General features: G+C 35.8%; 3 protein-coding genes across 18 annotated transcripts in view; 2 read left to right on the forward strand and 1 right to left on the reverse strand.

The window, feature by feature from the left end:
* The window catches only part of LOC116175184 (tyrosine-protein kinase Abl), a 32284-nt gene extending 27648 nt beyond the window's left edge, over window positions 1–4636 (forward strand). For 8 of the 9 annotated variants that reach the window (XM_031493313.1, XM_031493310.1, XM_031493309.1 and 5 more), the window contains 2 exons: window positions 52–723; window positions 2343–4636. In XM_031493313.1, the coding sequence (XP_031349173.1) occupies window positions 52–723; window positions 2343–2995 (1325 nt within the window). In that variant the 3' untranslated portion in view covers window positions 2996–4636. The remainder of the gene's footprint in view (window positions 1–51; window positions 724–2342) is intronic. The other variant, XR_004146261.1, reaches the window with a different exon arrangement.
* Window positions 4637–6883: 2247 nt separating this feature from the next.
* Window positions 6884–8713, forward strand: LOC116175188 (kelch domain-containing protein 4). Its single transcript, XM_031493323.1, has 4 exons — window positions 6884–7095; window positions 7151–7874; window positions 7930–8457; window positions 8541–8713. Exons 1-4 carry the CDS (start codon window positions 6982–6984, stop codon window positions 8672–8674), a joined length of 1500 nt encoding a protein of 499 aa, XP_031349183.1. The 5' UTR covers window positions 6884–6981; the 3' UTR covers window positions 8675–8713.
* A 3099-nt stretch (window positions 8714–11812) lies between these two features.
* LOC116175186 (cAMP-specific 3',5'-cyclic phosphodiesterase 4A-like) overlaps window positions 11813–16227 on the reverse strand; it is a 118597-nt gene continuing 114182 nt past the window's right edge. For all 8 annotated transcript variants that reach the window (XM_031493320.1, XM_031493319.1, XM_031493315.1 and 5 more), the window contains 2 exons: window positions 15839–16171; window positions 11813–13300 (listed from right to left, as the gene is read on the reverse strand). In XM_031493320.1, coding sequence (XP_031349180.1) covers window positions 13293–13300; window positions 15839–16171 — 341 coding nt within the window. In that variant the 3' untranslated portion in view covers window positions 11813–13292. The remainder of the gene's footprint in view (window positions 13301–15838; window positions 16172–16227) is intronic.

Genomic DNA, 16227 nt, shown 5'->3' on the forward strand with positions numbered 1-16227 from the left:
GTACATTTTCCAACAGGCGCTAATTATGTAAACCTAACCTTTAATTTGCAGACGTGCAAAACAATGATCAAAAGGAAAACAAGCATTCAGTGACCGACGACAATAAATCATCCAAAGTGTTCAAAACTAAATTAGTAAAAAAAGAAATGGAATTAAAACTGGTGGCGGAAATCAAAGAACGGGCTGATCAAAAGAATAAATCCTCAACAGAATCTCCCCTTGATCCTATAGTGGCTGTGAGTAGTTTTAGTAGTGACCCCGCCGCGCAATTAGTCTCGGAGTTATCGGAAACGTTAAACCTCGAAGGTGTTGATAAACGAAGAAATATCCCCACGTCAGTTTTAAAAGAGAAATCTGATAACAGCAGTGTATTTACCTCGCATCTCAAGAAAATCGAACCAGTTTTGAAAAAACAAGTGCCAAAAGAAAAAGAGGAAACTAATAATTTAAGTAAAATAATCGATTTTAAATCCCGGCTCCGAAAAGTAGACGGCGGCACCGAGAAAAAGTTCGACAAGGAGGACGAAGACAACAATGGTCAGTCGCCCGAGCAGGGCAGAAATGGGTTAGAGTATGATCAGGAAGGTAATAAACGCGAAAGCACAGCTAGCTCCGATAGTGGAAATTTAAAAATTGAGGAGTGCGAGGATAAGCGGAAAAGTACTGGAAGTATTAGTAGCCTTAAAAAACTTTGGGAACCGAAAGATGCAACAGAAAACTCAGGTACTTTTATTGTGAATTAAATAACTTTGATCCTAAACTTAATGAAGTAAACCCCATTATTTACATTAAATTCTTGCATTTGTAAAGCACACTCGAGACAATGTAAATTTCATTAGAAAAATGCATTCTTCATAAAAGTTTTTGCTAGTTATAAAATGGTAATTCCCATTTATACCTTTCAAAATTTCCGTTTCAGTGTTCTTTAGTTTACTTTTTGCCCTGTTAAGTACATATACGGGTTTTTATTATGTTATCAAGTGTGCTAAAGTATAACCTTTTGTCCTGTTATTGGACTTTAATGCTTTTGACAAACATCACTTTATTTTATACGTTAAACAAACCCATTTTAGGAGGATAGAATGGATTTAAGTTTAGTTTTTTAAGTTTATGAACACCTATCGACGGTTTCTGACAAGGTTTGTTACCACCCATTAACCTGGCATTCATTAACAGTGATTACCTAATTAAGCGTAATCGAACCTAACTACTCATAAATCCAATCTGCAACTAGCCCCCTTGGATTATTTCCTTTCAAACGGCGCTATCGCTTTACCACTGTGATCGCAACATGCAGGAGTACGGCCGGAACTCCAAAACCTGTAAACAACTCGCTTTACTTATTATGGGAAACTAAAACAGCTTATAAACAGAAACAGAAAAATATTAATTGTCCCCATTTTCGTCATGACGAGAGCCTTCTGTGGTTACAAAAATAATGTCCAGCTTAAACGGTCGTAGGCGGAGTAATTCCGGGTGCTTCATTACAATGTTCCCAGAATTCCTACTTCACAGTGCTGTCGCGCAAACAATTCCTTAGACTTTTAAGAATTCAATAATAAATAATAAACTTATCATGAACGATTTAAGAGATATAGAAAGATTGACATGTGTAATAAGTTATGACAGATACCTAGGTGTGTGTTGGGATCTGGGCCTGTTCATGTAGCCCCCCATTAACCCAAGAATGTATCAAATTATAATTATATAAAATTGATACACCACACCTACCACCAGTATCATATCAGAATATGTAAGCAACAATTTCGCCATCTGTCATCAGTAAATTGTAAACTGTATGGTTTAGGAACTAATATGAGAATTATTTCAAGTGACACTTTACCCAGGCCCCCTAGACTACTTTATCCAAAGTACTAAGGTTTGATAGAATAACTACTACTCAACGCTATTACTTAGGGCCGGTTGCACAAAGGCAGTTTAAACCTCGTTTAAATTAACACAATGGATTAAGACATATGATTAGTTGAAATTTGAAAAAACGTCAAATTTCAACCAATCCACTGATTAATTCCAAGTGAAGTTTAAACTGCGTTTGTGCAACCGGCCCTTAATAATCAAAGATACTAGTTTGAATTCAACCTTATTTGCGTATTTTTCTCTGAAATGGTAAGGAAATTTTGAAAGGTATAACCAAGAATAACCATTTTAAAATGAGCAAAACTGATAAAGCTGTCTACACTATGGTAAAAAGATGGTAGAGTATATGCATCAAAATTGATGAAAATATGCAAATGAGCTGTATTTATTGTACCGAATTGGGATTTGTGCATTTATTTTGTTTGTCCTTTTGATCATAGTATCACGACGAATTTTCATTGCAGGTGGGATGCAATTGAGTCCAAAATTAACGATAAAAAACACCAAAAACGAGGAGAAGAGCGAACTATCACCCAACGATACGTCCGACGACTCGATTAAAATCAAAGGTGAAAAAAGAGTGTGGCCTCCTCATGCGGAAGACAAACCCTCAATTCCCATGAAACCGCCCGTCAAAGCTGTCAAACCCATAATAAGCAATCGTCCTGCGTGCTCTGCCATATACGCGACGCCGATTCCGTCTTCGAACAATTCGAAACCACCGATATCAGCGAAGCCGTCCAATTTGGACAGCAAAACACCCGAGGAAGACATCAAGATGACGCTTCCCGATAAAGTAGGCAAAGATAACATTTTGGAAATTTCTCAAGCATTAGAGACAACTTTGAACGGATTGAAAACGAATTCCAATGTAACTACGGCAACCTGGCTGCAACTCTCCGACAAAATCGGATTGTTACACCTCTCGTGCATGGATTACGCTGACAACGTCATTCCAGCCCACACGAAGTTTCACTTTCGAGAGTTACTAACACGTCTAGAAGTTCAAGCGAGACAGTTGAGAAGTGCGGGCTCTCGGAATACGACTGAGAATATGCGATATGTAAATGAGGTTAATAACACAATTAAGGACGTCGTAAATGCGGTATTGCGGTAAACCATTATTTATTTTTGTTTGCTTTCTGAGATTTCGGAACGACCACGTAGGACCACTATACTTAAGAGGTTTTTAGGTAAGTTGTGCATTTATCAAATTTTGTGCGTAATGTTTTTTCCTTTTGATTGAGTTGTGAATATTCTTCTGCCTTAAATTGTGGAGCGATTGCGGTCTCCCGTTTTATTTTTAATTTTACTAAGCTGTGATACCTGTAGATTATGTTTTAAATGCTCAAACGTTTTTCCCTTTAGACCGTCAGAAACTCTCCTTTAAGTTTTAACGAAACGTTTCATTCATCGCGAAAAATATGTTTGGGTATGCGCGGCTTTATTGTGTAAGCGCTTCCGCAGTGCGATCGACCAGTCGATTTAGACAATAGCGAGGGAAATTATACAATAGGGCTGCTTTCATATGCTAGTCTTCTTTTGTATATAAATTTGTGTTTTAAGTGTGTGTGTCTGGGCAATAGTTGCGTGTAACTATTGAAAAATGTACTGCTAGGTCTTCGATAAGGAACTAATTTTATACATCCCAAAGATAAAAATACCTAACTAGTAAGTAGTAGCATCGATTTGTCACAATCAGGAAGGACGTAACCGGTGGACATATAAGAATGGAATATAGACTCGGAGCTTTAGGGTAAAGTCTTTATAATAAAACCGGTCAAGCATTTTCTCTTGGTCACATTTGTGTCAAAATATTTACCCCAAAGCTCTCTAGAGATACAGTTGGATCCAATTTCTTTTTGGTCACCTTGTGCAGTATGTGCTAAATCGCTGATATAGACGGTACTGTCAAACATTATTTTTTTCTTACTAACCGAAGTACAACGAATTCTAAATGTTGTGCCTTATGCAAGAGTACATTAGTTGCTTTTATTTTCTAAACACATTACTTTTTTTGTGCCATATACAACAGTAACCATCAATAACAATATCATGTACCGTCGATGTGAACGTATTTAGTGTACCGGTAATGGAAATAAGCAGGGTAGTTAGTATGCCGATTATAATAAGAAAAAAAGTGCTCAGATTTTCTATTCCCAATTTTATTTACGATCAACCTGAAACATTGCCAAAAAATTGAATTATTATGTTTATAATAATACCACAAAGCTTACTTTACGTAAATAAATGTATACTTTTGAAAAAAGATTGCTTTCCTAGTTTGTGTATTATATAGAACTTATAATATATATTTATTACAACGATATACTCAATATTTGTGAAAATAACGATAATTGGTGATATCCTGTAATTTGTTGTAGTTTGAGTGTGTCAAAGTAATTCATAAATTATTTGCAGCTTTAAAAGTCGTAATACGGTTTTTCTTTTCGGGATTTTTGTTTTCCATTGGATTTGACTCGATCGATTCCGTTTTATAACAAATGTGAAATGCTAGGTACTGGTAGATACTTTAAATTAGTTGTGTAAGAGATTTTTTCCTATTCTGTAATGAAAACATTTACTTTTGAAGTATGTGTCGTCACTCTCGATAGCTTATAATTTTCTATAAGCTTATTGACAAAAATGTTTGGATATTCTTTTTGTATATATTTATGCTGCATTTTGTACAGGCTTTTTAGATAGGGAACAACAGACTGTATTATCTATTTAAAAATAAATTTGCAAATAAATTGATCGTTGTGGTTTTAGATAACTACCTTTTGTCAACAAAGTTTGGTAGGACATATTTTTAGTGAGAATTAATAAACTGACCACTGACGACATATTGCACAGTAAAATCATCAAACTTTGGACAACAATTTGTTTTTGAAAATATCGAAATTTCTACACAATTCACCTAAAACTATGGTTAAACTTTTCTTAGAATAATAAATATTCTCATATAATGAAAAATAAACCAATTCTGAAGTATAATGTGCCACTAAAACTACTCATTCTCTTCCAGCATTGAAATATACTATAAAGTTTAACATTTGCTCTGAGGCCGGCTTGGAGCAGTGGAGTGGAAGTTCGGGGTACTGAGGGTAGGTACTTCGTTTGGAGGCAGGTTCGTGCATGTATATTTATAAATGTATAAATGAGTTGGATTGGTAGAACAGTATTCGATGATACTCTGCCCATCTCAATCTCAAAGGTCGCTGAGAGTAGCCCAACATCTGAACTTCACCGTGTTAAATTGTGTGTGTGTGTGTGGCATGATTTAATAAAAGACCATTATTATTATTAATAGAAAAACACAATAGCTCATAACAGCGACGTGCAGTAGTGATTCCGCTTTTGTTTATCTGTGCGTTCGTAGTAGGCGAAACGTTTAGAGTCTGTTGACGAAAAAGGAATTAGTATTCTCTCACCACCCGACTGTGCTCAGTGAATCGTTGTATGAACATGTTTTAATTTTCTCCAATCCATGACATATAAAACTGGACATGAAGACATTTATGGGGTCATATGGAATGAGCGCCATATGGGGTCGTCTTGTGGAACCTCTGCGCTTAATTCAATTCTCCAACAAAACCTTTACAAGTAAATAATAAGGTTAATAATTATGGCATCATAGGCTCTAGTAGCGAAAAGTAAAGAAAACTATTAATATCAGATGATCTTTTGATCTGCCAGTTTGCGTATAGGTTTTATTAAGTAACGGGCGATCAAAAATGACTAGCCGTTTGTCTATCTCCTAGTGTGCCCCCTGGTAACGATCTCAACGCTCCCAACGGAACTTGGGAAGGATTGTTTGACATCAAGAGGGTCTTATTGTGCTCTGACAAAGACCACTAGTCTAGACAGGGTTACCGCATCCCTCTCTCCCTGAGGACTCCTAATTTTCGGGTAACAAAGCCTCAGGGGAGACAAGTGAACTAAACAATGCTGTGGGGGGCCCACCCCACAAGTACATCTTTGTGGAGTCCTTTGTAAGCGGTTCAAAAACCTCATAGGCTGCTGGGTACCTATAATCCAAACGAATCTGAAAAATCAAACAGTACCCTCAGGAGCGCCGACAAGTTCAAAGCAAGAAGACTAGAAAAAGGAGCAGAGCAGTTATGTCCTCATATGGGTGCGCAGATAATACCCTAAAAAAATTCCCATTCCATCACCTCAACTTCTCAAGTCATGGAGGAAGGTGGAGGTGCTTCCACAGTTCCAAAAAAAAACCTTCCGAACCTGAAGTACAACCACCACACCAGCAGCTGCTACAGGGACAACTGCAAGAAGCTACGGCATCACAGTTGAGGCAACTTGTGGTCAGTTCACCCGGGCCTATTTCAAATTGAGAGGAGTTTGTGAATATGGAGTCTGATTCTAGCAACGCCGGATAAGCCCTAGACGTAGGTAGACCTTAGGCAGACGCCTCACTGTAAAGCAGGACATTGCCCTCATTCAAGAACCTTGCAGGGTTGTTAAATCAAAGGTTTCTGGTCTTGGGGGCACAAAACCGTTATTTTGATATACAGCAAGAAAAACCTAGAACATGTACTTAGGTATTTGTGTTCCTATAGCCACCTTAAAGCTCTTCTGCTGTCACACCTGTGTGCTCATGATATCTCGACTATATTATGTGCAAGTTTCTCCCGGGAGATTGTCGCAAGTAACTTGCTAGTTTATCTGCGCCTTAAGAAGTTAACGCGAGATAGGAAAAAATGGGGCACAATAGTTTATAGCTTGGTTTATAGTGACTTATCTGGTAGAACATGTTCATTTATTTTCCGTACATCATGATGGTAGAAGGGTTTTGATTATAATAAATACCTAATAACGTTACAATCCTTTTTGTTTATTTCATATTATGCTGTAAAGGATCGTGACGGTTGCTTTCAAGTTGAGGCTATAATGTTTCTGGAATTCATAGTGATGACCGAAGGCTTTATTAATTTCGAGTGCGTTAAATGAAATTCAAATTTAAGCGCGCTAGCGTATGCGCAGCACCGAGGGAGTCAATGTGCAACACATCTGCAAGTATGCATACCACATTTTCTTTTGGAGAAGGAAAGAGTATGAATTTCTAACCTAATTTAAAATATTATGGGCAAAAAAGACAAAAACAAGAAAAAGGGGAAAGGTGCCGAAAAAACAGCAGCAAAAACCGAAAAAAAGGAATCCAACAAACTAAAGAAAAACCTTGCTAAAATTGGGGAGGTAAGTTAAGACGAGGTTAGACATTCATTTTTTTAAAAAATTGTTTAATATCCAGGAAGATATCGAGAAAATTTTGGCCGACATTGAAAGCGAAGAACGAAAGAAGCTTGAAATAAAAATTCTAAAAACCGATTCGCCAAGGAAACGTATAAATTTCACATTCGCACCGCATCCTGATAAAGACGAGCTGATTCTATTTGGCGGGGAATATTTTAATGGGCAGAAAACTTTTATTTACAATGATCTGTTTTTTTACAACATTCATAGTAATACCTGGACATTGATTCAGTCACCTGCCGGACCACCACCACGATGTGGTCACCAAATGGTTACCACCTCGGTCAATAAAGGACAACTATGGGTGTTTGGTGGCGAATATGCCAGTCCGACGCAGTCACAATTTTATCACTACAAAGACTTGTGGGTGTTCCATTTAAATGAGAATAGATGGGAGAAAATTGGTGCTCCCAATGGACCCAGTTCAAGAAGTGGACATCGTATGGTGTATTGTAAGAAGCAGATATTTGTTTTTGGTGGTTTCCATGATAATCTTCGTGATTATAAGTACTATAATGATATTCACATCTTCAGCCTAGAAACTTATCAGTGGACAAAGTTGGAGCCCACTGGTAAAGGTCCAGCACCCAGATCTGGTTGTTGTATGTTGCCATTAAATGATGGTAAAATATTGATTTATGGTGGTTACTCGAAGGAAAAAATGAAGAAGGATGTCGATAAAGGGATTGTGTTTGCAGATGCATTTCTGCTTGTTCCCGACAGTAAGTAGATGCCTCGGTAGGAAAAAAATGTAATGTAAGTTTGGTGATGTTTTAGAGAACGATGCCAGTGGTACCAAATGGAAGTGGGTACAAACAAAGCTTGGTGGGGTCAACTTTTCTCAGCGTAGCGGTATGGGCTGTACTTTAGCGCCGAATAATGTGGCTTACACCTTTGGTGGCGTCTTCGATGTAGAGGAAGAAGAAGATATTTCCAGCACCTTTTACAATGACTTCTTTATGCTTGAATTGAATAGTCTAACTTGGCGAAATGTTGCTGTGGGAAAAAAAAAAGACAATGTGAAGAGGGAACTGAAAGTGGAGGATCTGAGCATGGAAGTTGACGAAATTAAAGTAGATGAAGCACCCCAAATTGTTGCAGATGATGGCATCTTTACTGTCACTGTTGGTCCTTCAGTGTCGACAGTTCAATCCAATGACCAAGAGCCAGAAAAGATGGATGTTTTTAAACCTTCTCCTAGAATGAACTGTGGATTGACCGTTAAACATGGTATGTTGTACATTTTCGGTGGAATGGTTGAGGATGGTGATAAGCAGTTGACCATGTCCGACTTTTATTCCTTAGGTCAGTACGTGTCTTGACAAATAAATTCCCAATTTTGTTTCCCAAACCAATAAGAAATTAATTTTTGTCATTTTGTATTTCAGATTTGAAGAAACTGGATAAATGGAAAGTATTGGTGCAGGATGAAGAGGTGCAAGAATGGTTAACTTCAGATTCAGAAAGTGAGTCTGAGGATGGTAGTCGTTCTAGTGACGAGTCTGATATGTTAACTGAGTGAATTTTTTATTTTTCTAAATATAATGTACTGTTTGTTAAATAATTTTTTATTTACCCTTTATACTAGTTCAGTTCAGAGGTTTCACGAAAGAATTGACCATTTTGTAATGCCATGCCATTTTGCACAGTTGTTCTTGTCACCCAAGTATGTAATTTAAGCAGCTTTTCAATTCCACCTTCCTAAGTTACCAGCAATTAATGATTGTGGGCACTTATTACATTTTGTAAGGGAAAATGCGACTAAAACGTTCTTGGTAATGAAAAAGGGGTTAAATGTTCATGTAGCATATTTTACTAAAGTAAAAGTGCTGGGAAGATTCAATATTATAGCGCGTGCTAGGGTTGCCATCCGTCCAGATTTGTCCTAGTTTAGGGGGCGTCTGGAGAGCGTTCGGGCGGGTTTTTAATGTTAGTTCGGGTTTTGAGGTACTGAGTGGGTGAATTAAAAATCTTTCTGTCAAAATTTAAGCCAACAAGTACAAGATAAACTTTCAAGCGCAAATCAGCTTTGGTAACAATTTTTTAAAACACCTAATGCTCATTTATAGCACAGATTATTTAAATCTGTGTTTATAGGTACTTAAGAGTTATTATTATAATAATAATATTTATTGGTGGTGTTTATACAGTAAATATTTCCACACGTCACAGTAACGAAATACAATTGCAACTTTATTGTTCGGAGCTATCAAACCTGTAGTTCAAATACTCATCAATATTATAGAATGCTTTGGCACCAAGGAACACTCTGATTGTTGTTCTTCCAGATCCCTGATGTAGTCAGGAAGAGCATTGTAACATTTCTTCATGTAGTAATGTCTCGTCCTTTTACTGTCCGATAGTAGTCTTCGACAAAGTTGTTTTTAGTCCGTACGTACGTTGTAATAACATTTATCACTGTTTTTACGAAGGGTTGGAAGGGCCTTCTTTGCGTGTGTTAGACAGGTAAATATATACCTACATGGGAGTGTAAGGATGTTAAGTTTGGTTCTTATAAATTTTATTTTGTTAAAAAAGTATGTTACTTATTGCTTCATTTAAAGAATTTAAAAATGTAGATAAGCCGTTGCTGATTCCTAACAGTTAAAGAAGATTTTGTTTCGTGATAAGAGCATTGAGTAATTAAACGTAAAAAACCGCTTCGATCTAATCCCTCGTGGCTTCCGAATAAACGTAGAAACGACAAAAAAATATGGACAGAGTACGCCATGTTTTATTTAGAAAAATTAATTGTTTGTTTTATTTCTTTAGAAAATATTCTTTATCAAATTCAGTTGATATGTTCGGGGGTTTTCACGCTTCCTGTCCTAGTTGGTAGAGTTAGATGGCAACCCTACGCGTGACAAGATTCATGTTGAGGAATATCTTTTTTGGTGAGGATGGCGGGTGCGTGGTAAAATGTACGGTTGTCTTACAGCACCTTTCTTTAAGTGCCAATTCTTACGATTAGCTACAAAATTTAAACTTATTGCTTTAAAATTGGAATAATATATGCGTTGCTCTGATTAATCAACAAAGAAATGTAATCTTACCTTATTACTCTCAAAAGGATAAATAGTATAACGAGCGATCAAAAAAGGATTGCTGTCAAGTTGCCTTTGGAAAGTTCAAGTTAAATACGATTTCCTATGGAAACAAAAATTCTAAAGGTGACTCAACAGCAACTCTTTTTTGATCGCATAGTATAGGTATAGGTAGAGAAGTCCAGTCTAATTATTTCCTGAGCACCAAGATTATATCCCCAGGCGATTGCTTACTTAATTCCTTTCATTCCATTGATTTTATTTCAGAAAACAAATGAATAACGTAAAGCAATTGAATTTTTTAAAATAGCAATGCACACTTTCATATTAGGCTCATTTGATAGAGATTTTGTTTCTCTTTTCATTGTCGTGCCTCGTTAACACCGGTGCAAATTTGTACTGTACCCCTACGGTTAACTTTTACATTTTTTTCTCCGCCTTTTTGTAATAAAACAGCATAATTTTTGTAGACTGTACAAGCTGGCGCATAATGTGATACTGGTTAGATATCGACCTTTTTCCACATCATTCGGTGTAATGGGAAGCACGTGATAAAATTTTGGTTATCGAAGATTTCAAAAAGTGCTGTTTAGCAAATTTAATTTGAGTCATCCCATTCTGCCTAGAGCGGTGTTTGTTCCGGAAGGGGTTGGTTTTGTTGTACCGTATCGCACGAGGATTTTAATCATTGGGATCTGGATTTGCATGCACAGAAGGAATCCGTTAAGTTGATCGAGTAGCCACTGTTGTGAAGAAGCTATCGGACAACAATTTACGAGAGATCGAGGCAGTCAAGCCGTTCTTGTAACTTTAGTAATGTTAAATCATGTCAATTTAAAAATGTACCAAATTTGGGAGTTCAGGTAGACTGTAAATATAGAAGTAGTAGTATATAGTAGTATTGTGTCGTGTTTGATTATTGACATTTGTATGTGTGGGTGAGAGGCTCCTTAGGAAGTGAAGTGTCATCTGAACTCGATAACTATGGTCCGTCTCTCAGTATAATCGGCAGAATCCATCCCATTTCCACTGAGCTAGTTACTGTTGCTGAACACCCAAATATAGAGGGGCGACATCGGGGAAACATAAGGTGGAGTGGTAGCGCCAGCAAATTTATTTGTAGTTATATTCTGTTTCGGCTATTATCCAAGTTGGCGTTGCAGTAGGTTGTAGACAGAAATATATAAGGTCTTTCGAATAACTTAGTAATAACTTGTGGTTGCTGTTTAAAAAAAAATCGATGCGGTTGTGTAGCTCCAAATTACTTTTTCCAAAAATCCGGCCGGTTATTTTTCGTTTCCGTATGCTTAGTATACATACCCAAAATTTGAACCAAATCCGTTGAGCAGTTACCTCGGAAAATTGCCAGCGTACCTACATACATACAGAGTTGCTTAAAATGATCTAAAACATCCACGTACATTTGATGATATTTTAACATGTCCACAAAACGGTGACCGCAATAGCTACCTAGCTGTACTTAGGATGCTAAAAATTTATCCACAGTGGTAGAAATACAACAATGGTCACAAAATTTCGTACTTACCCACCCTTATTTTGATGTAGTCCAGTTCAGTACTTGAAAAATGTACCGAGCAATACAAGAAAACATGAAATCAATTTATTTTACCATCTTCACAACTGATGAGTAATTATATTTGAACTCAGATATTAAGCGTAACAATGGGGACAGAGCCCTTTGTCTGTATACCTCCCTAATGTCATTCTCTAAGCAGTCTTGTTGATATAAACTTTTTTTGACGATTAAACCCTGTTTTCATTCAACTGTACTGGTCCTAACAATGTGAAAGATTTTTTACGTTGGCACGAATGAAACTGCTTCAGTGAATTGGTTAAAAAAATAAAGCATTATTACTAGTAGTGTATTACAAACCTGCAAAATAGAAATATTGCTTTATTTTATATTGATTTGCATGTACTCTACTTATTAATGGTGAGATACAATATCTACAGATTGGATACTACCTTTCGAGAATGTACTGGCGAATTTTAGCGAAAACAATTGCTTACTGTTTAGATGGAATGACACCAATGGATTCTACTTTGTTACAGGAATTATAAATTACTTATGTAACAAATTACGCACCATTTCATCAGCTCATAACTACACAAAATAATTATACGATTTAGAACGTGTCGGTAAATTGCTCCAATGATTGTTACAAGTTACCTATAGTATATGAAAACAATTTACAAACACCCTGTATACAAAAACCACTAAGTGCTACCGTTCTTTTGAAATTAGTATTGTCGAAAAATGAGCGAAACAGAAGAGTTGAGTCAGTCGAGTATCAGGTCACATTGGATTATAAACGTAATTAGTAGTATGAGTAATAGATACTATTCGTGCATAGATAGTTTGCTCGCAAAAATTCGCTTAATGCACTAAATTTGCTAAGTAACCAAAAATGAAATTGTAATTAATTCAACAGTTACCACTGCAAATTTCTACTACAATACACACAGCTTACAGCACAATACAAAATGAATCACATTGAAACAGTTATTATTGAGTAATGTCACATAGGGTGTGGTATACGTGAACACAACATAGATGCAGAGACCTTTATATTTTTTATTACATGCATCTCTGCAACCACGCGTCGTAACTGTATTTAAACATATAGTAAACATTCTAACGGGGTTTACAACAGTCGTTTCATTACAAAGATATCAGATACGTTTGATTTTGATAAAATCACTGCAAAAATTGCACACGTAAGGAAATATACCAAACTTAACAACTCTTACCACTAAAAAATTAAAATATACCTGCAATGTATATAAAGTAAAGTGCTGATTTATAAAATCAAATAAACGCCTTAATTAAAAATAAATTAAATAAAAATACTACTATTGTCACACTCAATACGTTAACAAAAAAAAAGAAAATTTTTCTAACAGCCAGATGACGACTAACTACGACATTTATGATTATTTGGCTTTTTTCTTTAACTGTGATTATACACAATGAACTAACTAATGAAGATGTAAGATGCGTCAGTCAGTGAGTGTTGGTCCTTATTGCACATTGGACGGTGATGTCCGTTGCACTAACGGCATAAGAAGCCACCGTCAACACACTAATTTAAAAAAATATAAATTAGTAACATTGCAACAATAATATGATACAACACTGAAATATAGTGTACTTTTTTACTATTCTTCTTATTATTATTATTACTATTATACTACTGACTAGTTCACACTAAAAAATTTGAGACAATTTAAATAAATATACAGCTTGCGTCATAATAAAAAAAAACAGTGAACAATAATATTAGTGTGATTCAGTTACGGATGTAAATACACTACAGATCGCTCATGACATAAGAGAAATAAAAATGCACCATAATTTTGGTTTTATGCATCTGAGAACAGGATTCGGAAAAACCAGGTTTTAATAGAAAAAGGCCACTTATCTAGATTTTTTATGATTTTTTTGTTTTTATTGTTTCGAAGTTTAGGAGAAAATTAAAATTAAAGTGTACCTATTTAGCAAGTGAGTTAATTTTCTATAAGTTCATGTGTCCTTTCACATATGAACAAGGAAAAATGATGGTTATAAAATCAAATCAGGCAGTCTCTTAATATGGCTCCTATGGGGTAAATGTAGGTACTGTAACCATAGTAAAATTTTAGACCGCACAGATCATATGTAGGAATCTAGGAATAACAAAGTAATTAATTAAAAACGTTGAAGGAATATTTTTATATCATGTCTAGTCCAACAGTTTTTTAGCCAATTAGGTACACCCTTTATGAAGGAAAGCGTGGGTACTAATTGGAGTACTAAGAACATTTTTAACGCGTTTAAATCCCCTAACCCAACTGTACCTATGTCCGCAGGAACATAGGGATTTTGTTCAATAAGCGTATTTTTTTCGTAATTTATAACAAAAGTTTTGTGACTTGTACGATTTTTGAGATTTTTCAATGGGAGCTGGAGCGTATATGCAAATAAACTATAACAATACGAGTCTTCCTCTCGCCAAAGAATTTCCTACCTTGAATCTAAAGGAAATTAACGGTTCTATTTGGTAATAATAGAAAGAAATAGTTTTATTAATCGGGTAACACCTAATCAATTTTAATTTCTTTTAACAACTAAGGTCTGTATAACTTTAAGAATATACATTTTGGTGCATTTTTATTTATTTATTATTTATAATCGAATTGGTGTCTCATTGTGTTATTTTTTAGCGCATTTACAAGGAGATTGAGTTATTATGTTCCCATGCAGGTATAATACATACCGGGTGAATATTTCAAAACCGAACATAGGTAATTTTTTAATCTATGCAAAATTTGATACAAGTGACCATAGGACTAAACTAAATCGTTTTTGAATTGAATTTTTGAAAAATATACTCTTTCGACCAATTAAATTACCCCGATTATACATGCAACGAATTTCAGGGACCCAGTGTGGTAAACAATGCGCTCTTCAGTCGCCTAGTATTACCGCAGAGATAAATTCCAGAGGGTTAGACCGTTAGTACTTCTGAATTCCAGATGACGACTCAATGGGTTGCGACTGACCGTTCACAATACGCGTGCATTTTGCTCTTATTAGAAGTAGGTAGCTATCTGTGGTTAAAATATGTGAATTAATAATTCTTTTTAAATAAAGTATGTCTAATAAAACTTGCCTTTTTAAAAGGTAAATACGCATTTTAGGCTAACAATGTTAAGATTCAGTTATGGTTAATTTATTTATGTTGCGCTTGTAATAGGAGTTTTTGCGGGACTAAGAAGGAATGGACTGGTAAACTTAACTATATTGATGACAGAGAGGTGCAGTTATTATGATAAAAAATCAGGAAACAAAAATTGGCATAGTCCAGATACTTTTAGTATTGTTAAACAAAATAAAAGCTATCGAAATGTTCTATGTGTTGCCCAAACTATTGAAAAGAAGAGCTTTGGAAACATTACGTACGTTGGCAATTCCACTGTTCAATGCTGGTGCCGATATGCTAATTCTAACTCACTCACACAGGAAGGGTGATAACATTGTTTCCGGATACATTGAGGATAGCATGGAATTGTAGAACAAAGTAAATAAGGCGAATGATTGCGGGAATGAAACGCACTGAGTGCGCATCGCATGTTGTGTTTAGTGGATCCATTTCGAATTACATATTTAATTTTAAAAAAGACACGGAGATTTTGGTTTCCAATTATTGTTATATCTGTTTAATTTTCATTAAAGTGTACTAAAGAAAATTAATGTCTCGGTTTCTTTCTTTTCTGGAAATCTAAACATTTGCGAGCGTATATAATAATTTCGCCTGTACCACGATGGTAACATTATTGGTCAATTTATCTTACCCTGTGCTTAAATTCAAATCGTAATGAGCTAATGACCAATTTATAAGATGGAATGAGCTATCTGTACTGTATTTACATGTGTCTATTAGATTTAACCTAATGGCTTCACACATAAACTTTCCCTTGTTAAGTTTAGCAAGGTGTCACAACTAAAATTTGCACTTCTCTTTCACTAAAGTTGCAAAATTATCTAAAATGTACAATTAGTTTTAATTTTTAATTAATTTTCCGTAAATTGATTTCTAAAGGGAACAATTTTTAGTCGAGACCATTAAAAAAAATCTTACCTGAGTGTCCCACCGTCAAAACTTCAATAGGCAGTGAACCTCGGCGCCGACCCAGCAGCGCGTCAGAATGATCAGTTTGACGGAGCAGTAAAAGACGAGAACAAGACTCCGAAGAAGTTTCCGGCAAACAAACAGTTTCAGGCCCGCCTGAACTACGCCTGCGTAGTTGTTTTTTTCTACGACTAGATTTACCATTAAGACTAACATGTCGCGTTAATAAGTTTTGCCGCTCGTTTGATCGCAACGGCGGCAAATCCGTCGGAGCAGATCCTCTACGTGGATACTCATAATTGGTTGTATCGGTAGTTTCGACACGGTTATCGACGTCTATACCTAGAACACATTAATCAATTGTTCCAATTAAAGATACATCAAGTTCAACGTCGTTA

This window comes from Photinus pyralis, unplaced genomic scaffold (assembly GCF_008802855.1).
Source record: "Photinus pyralis isolate 1611_PpyrPB1 unplaced genomic scaffold, Ppyr1.3 Ppyr1.4_LG6, whole genome shotgun sequence".
Taxonomy (NCBI): Eukaryota; Metazoa; Arthropoda; class Insecta; order Coleoptera; family Lampyridae; genus Photinus; species Photinus pyralis.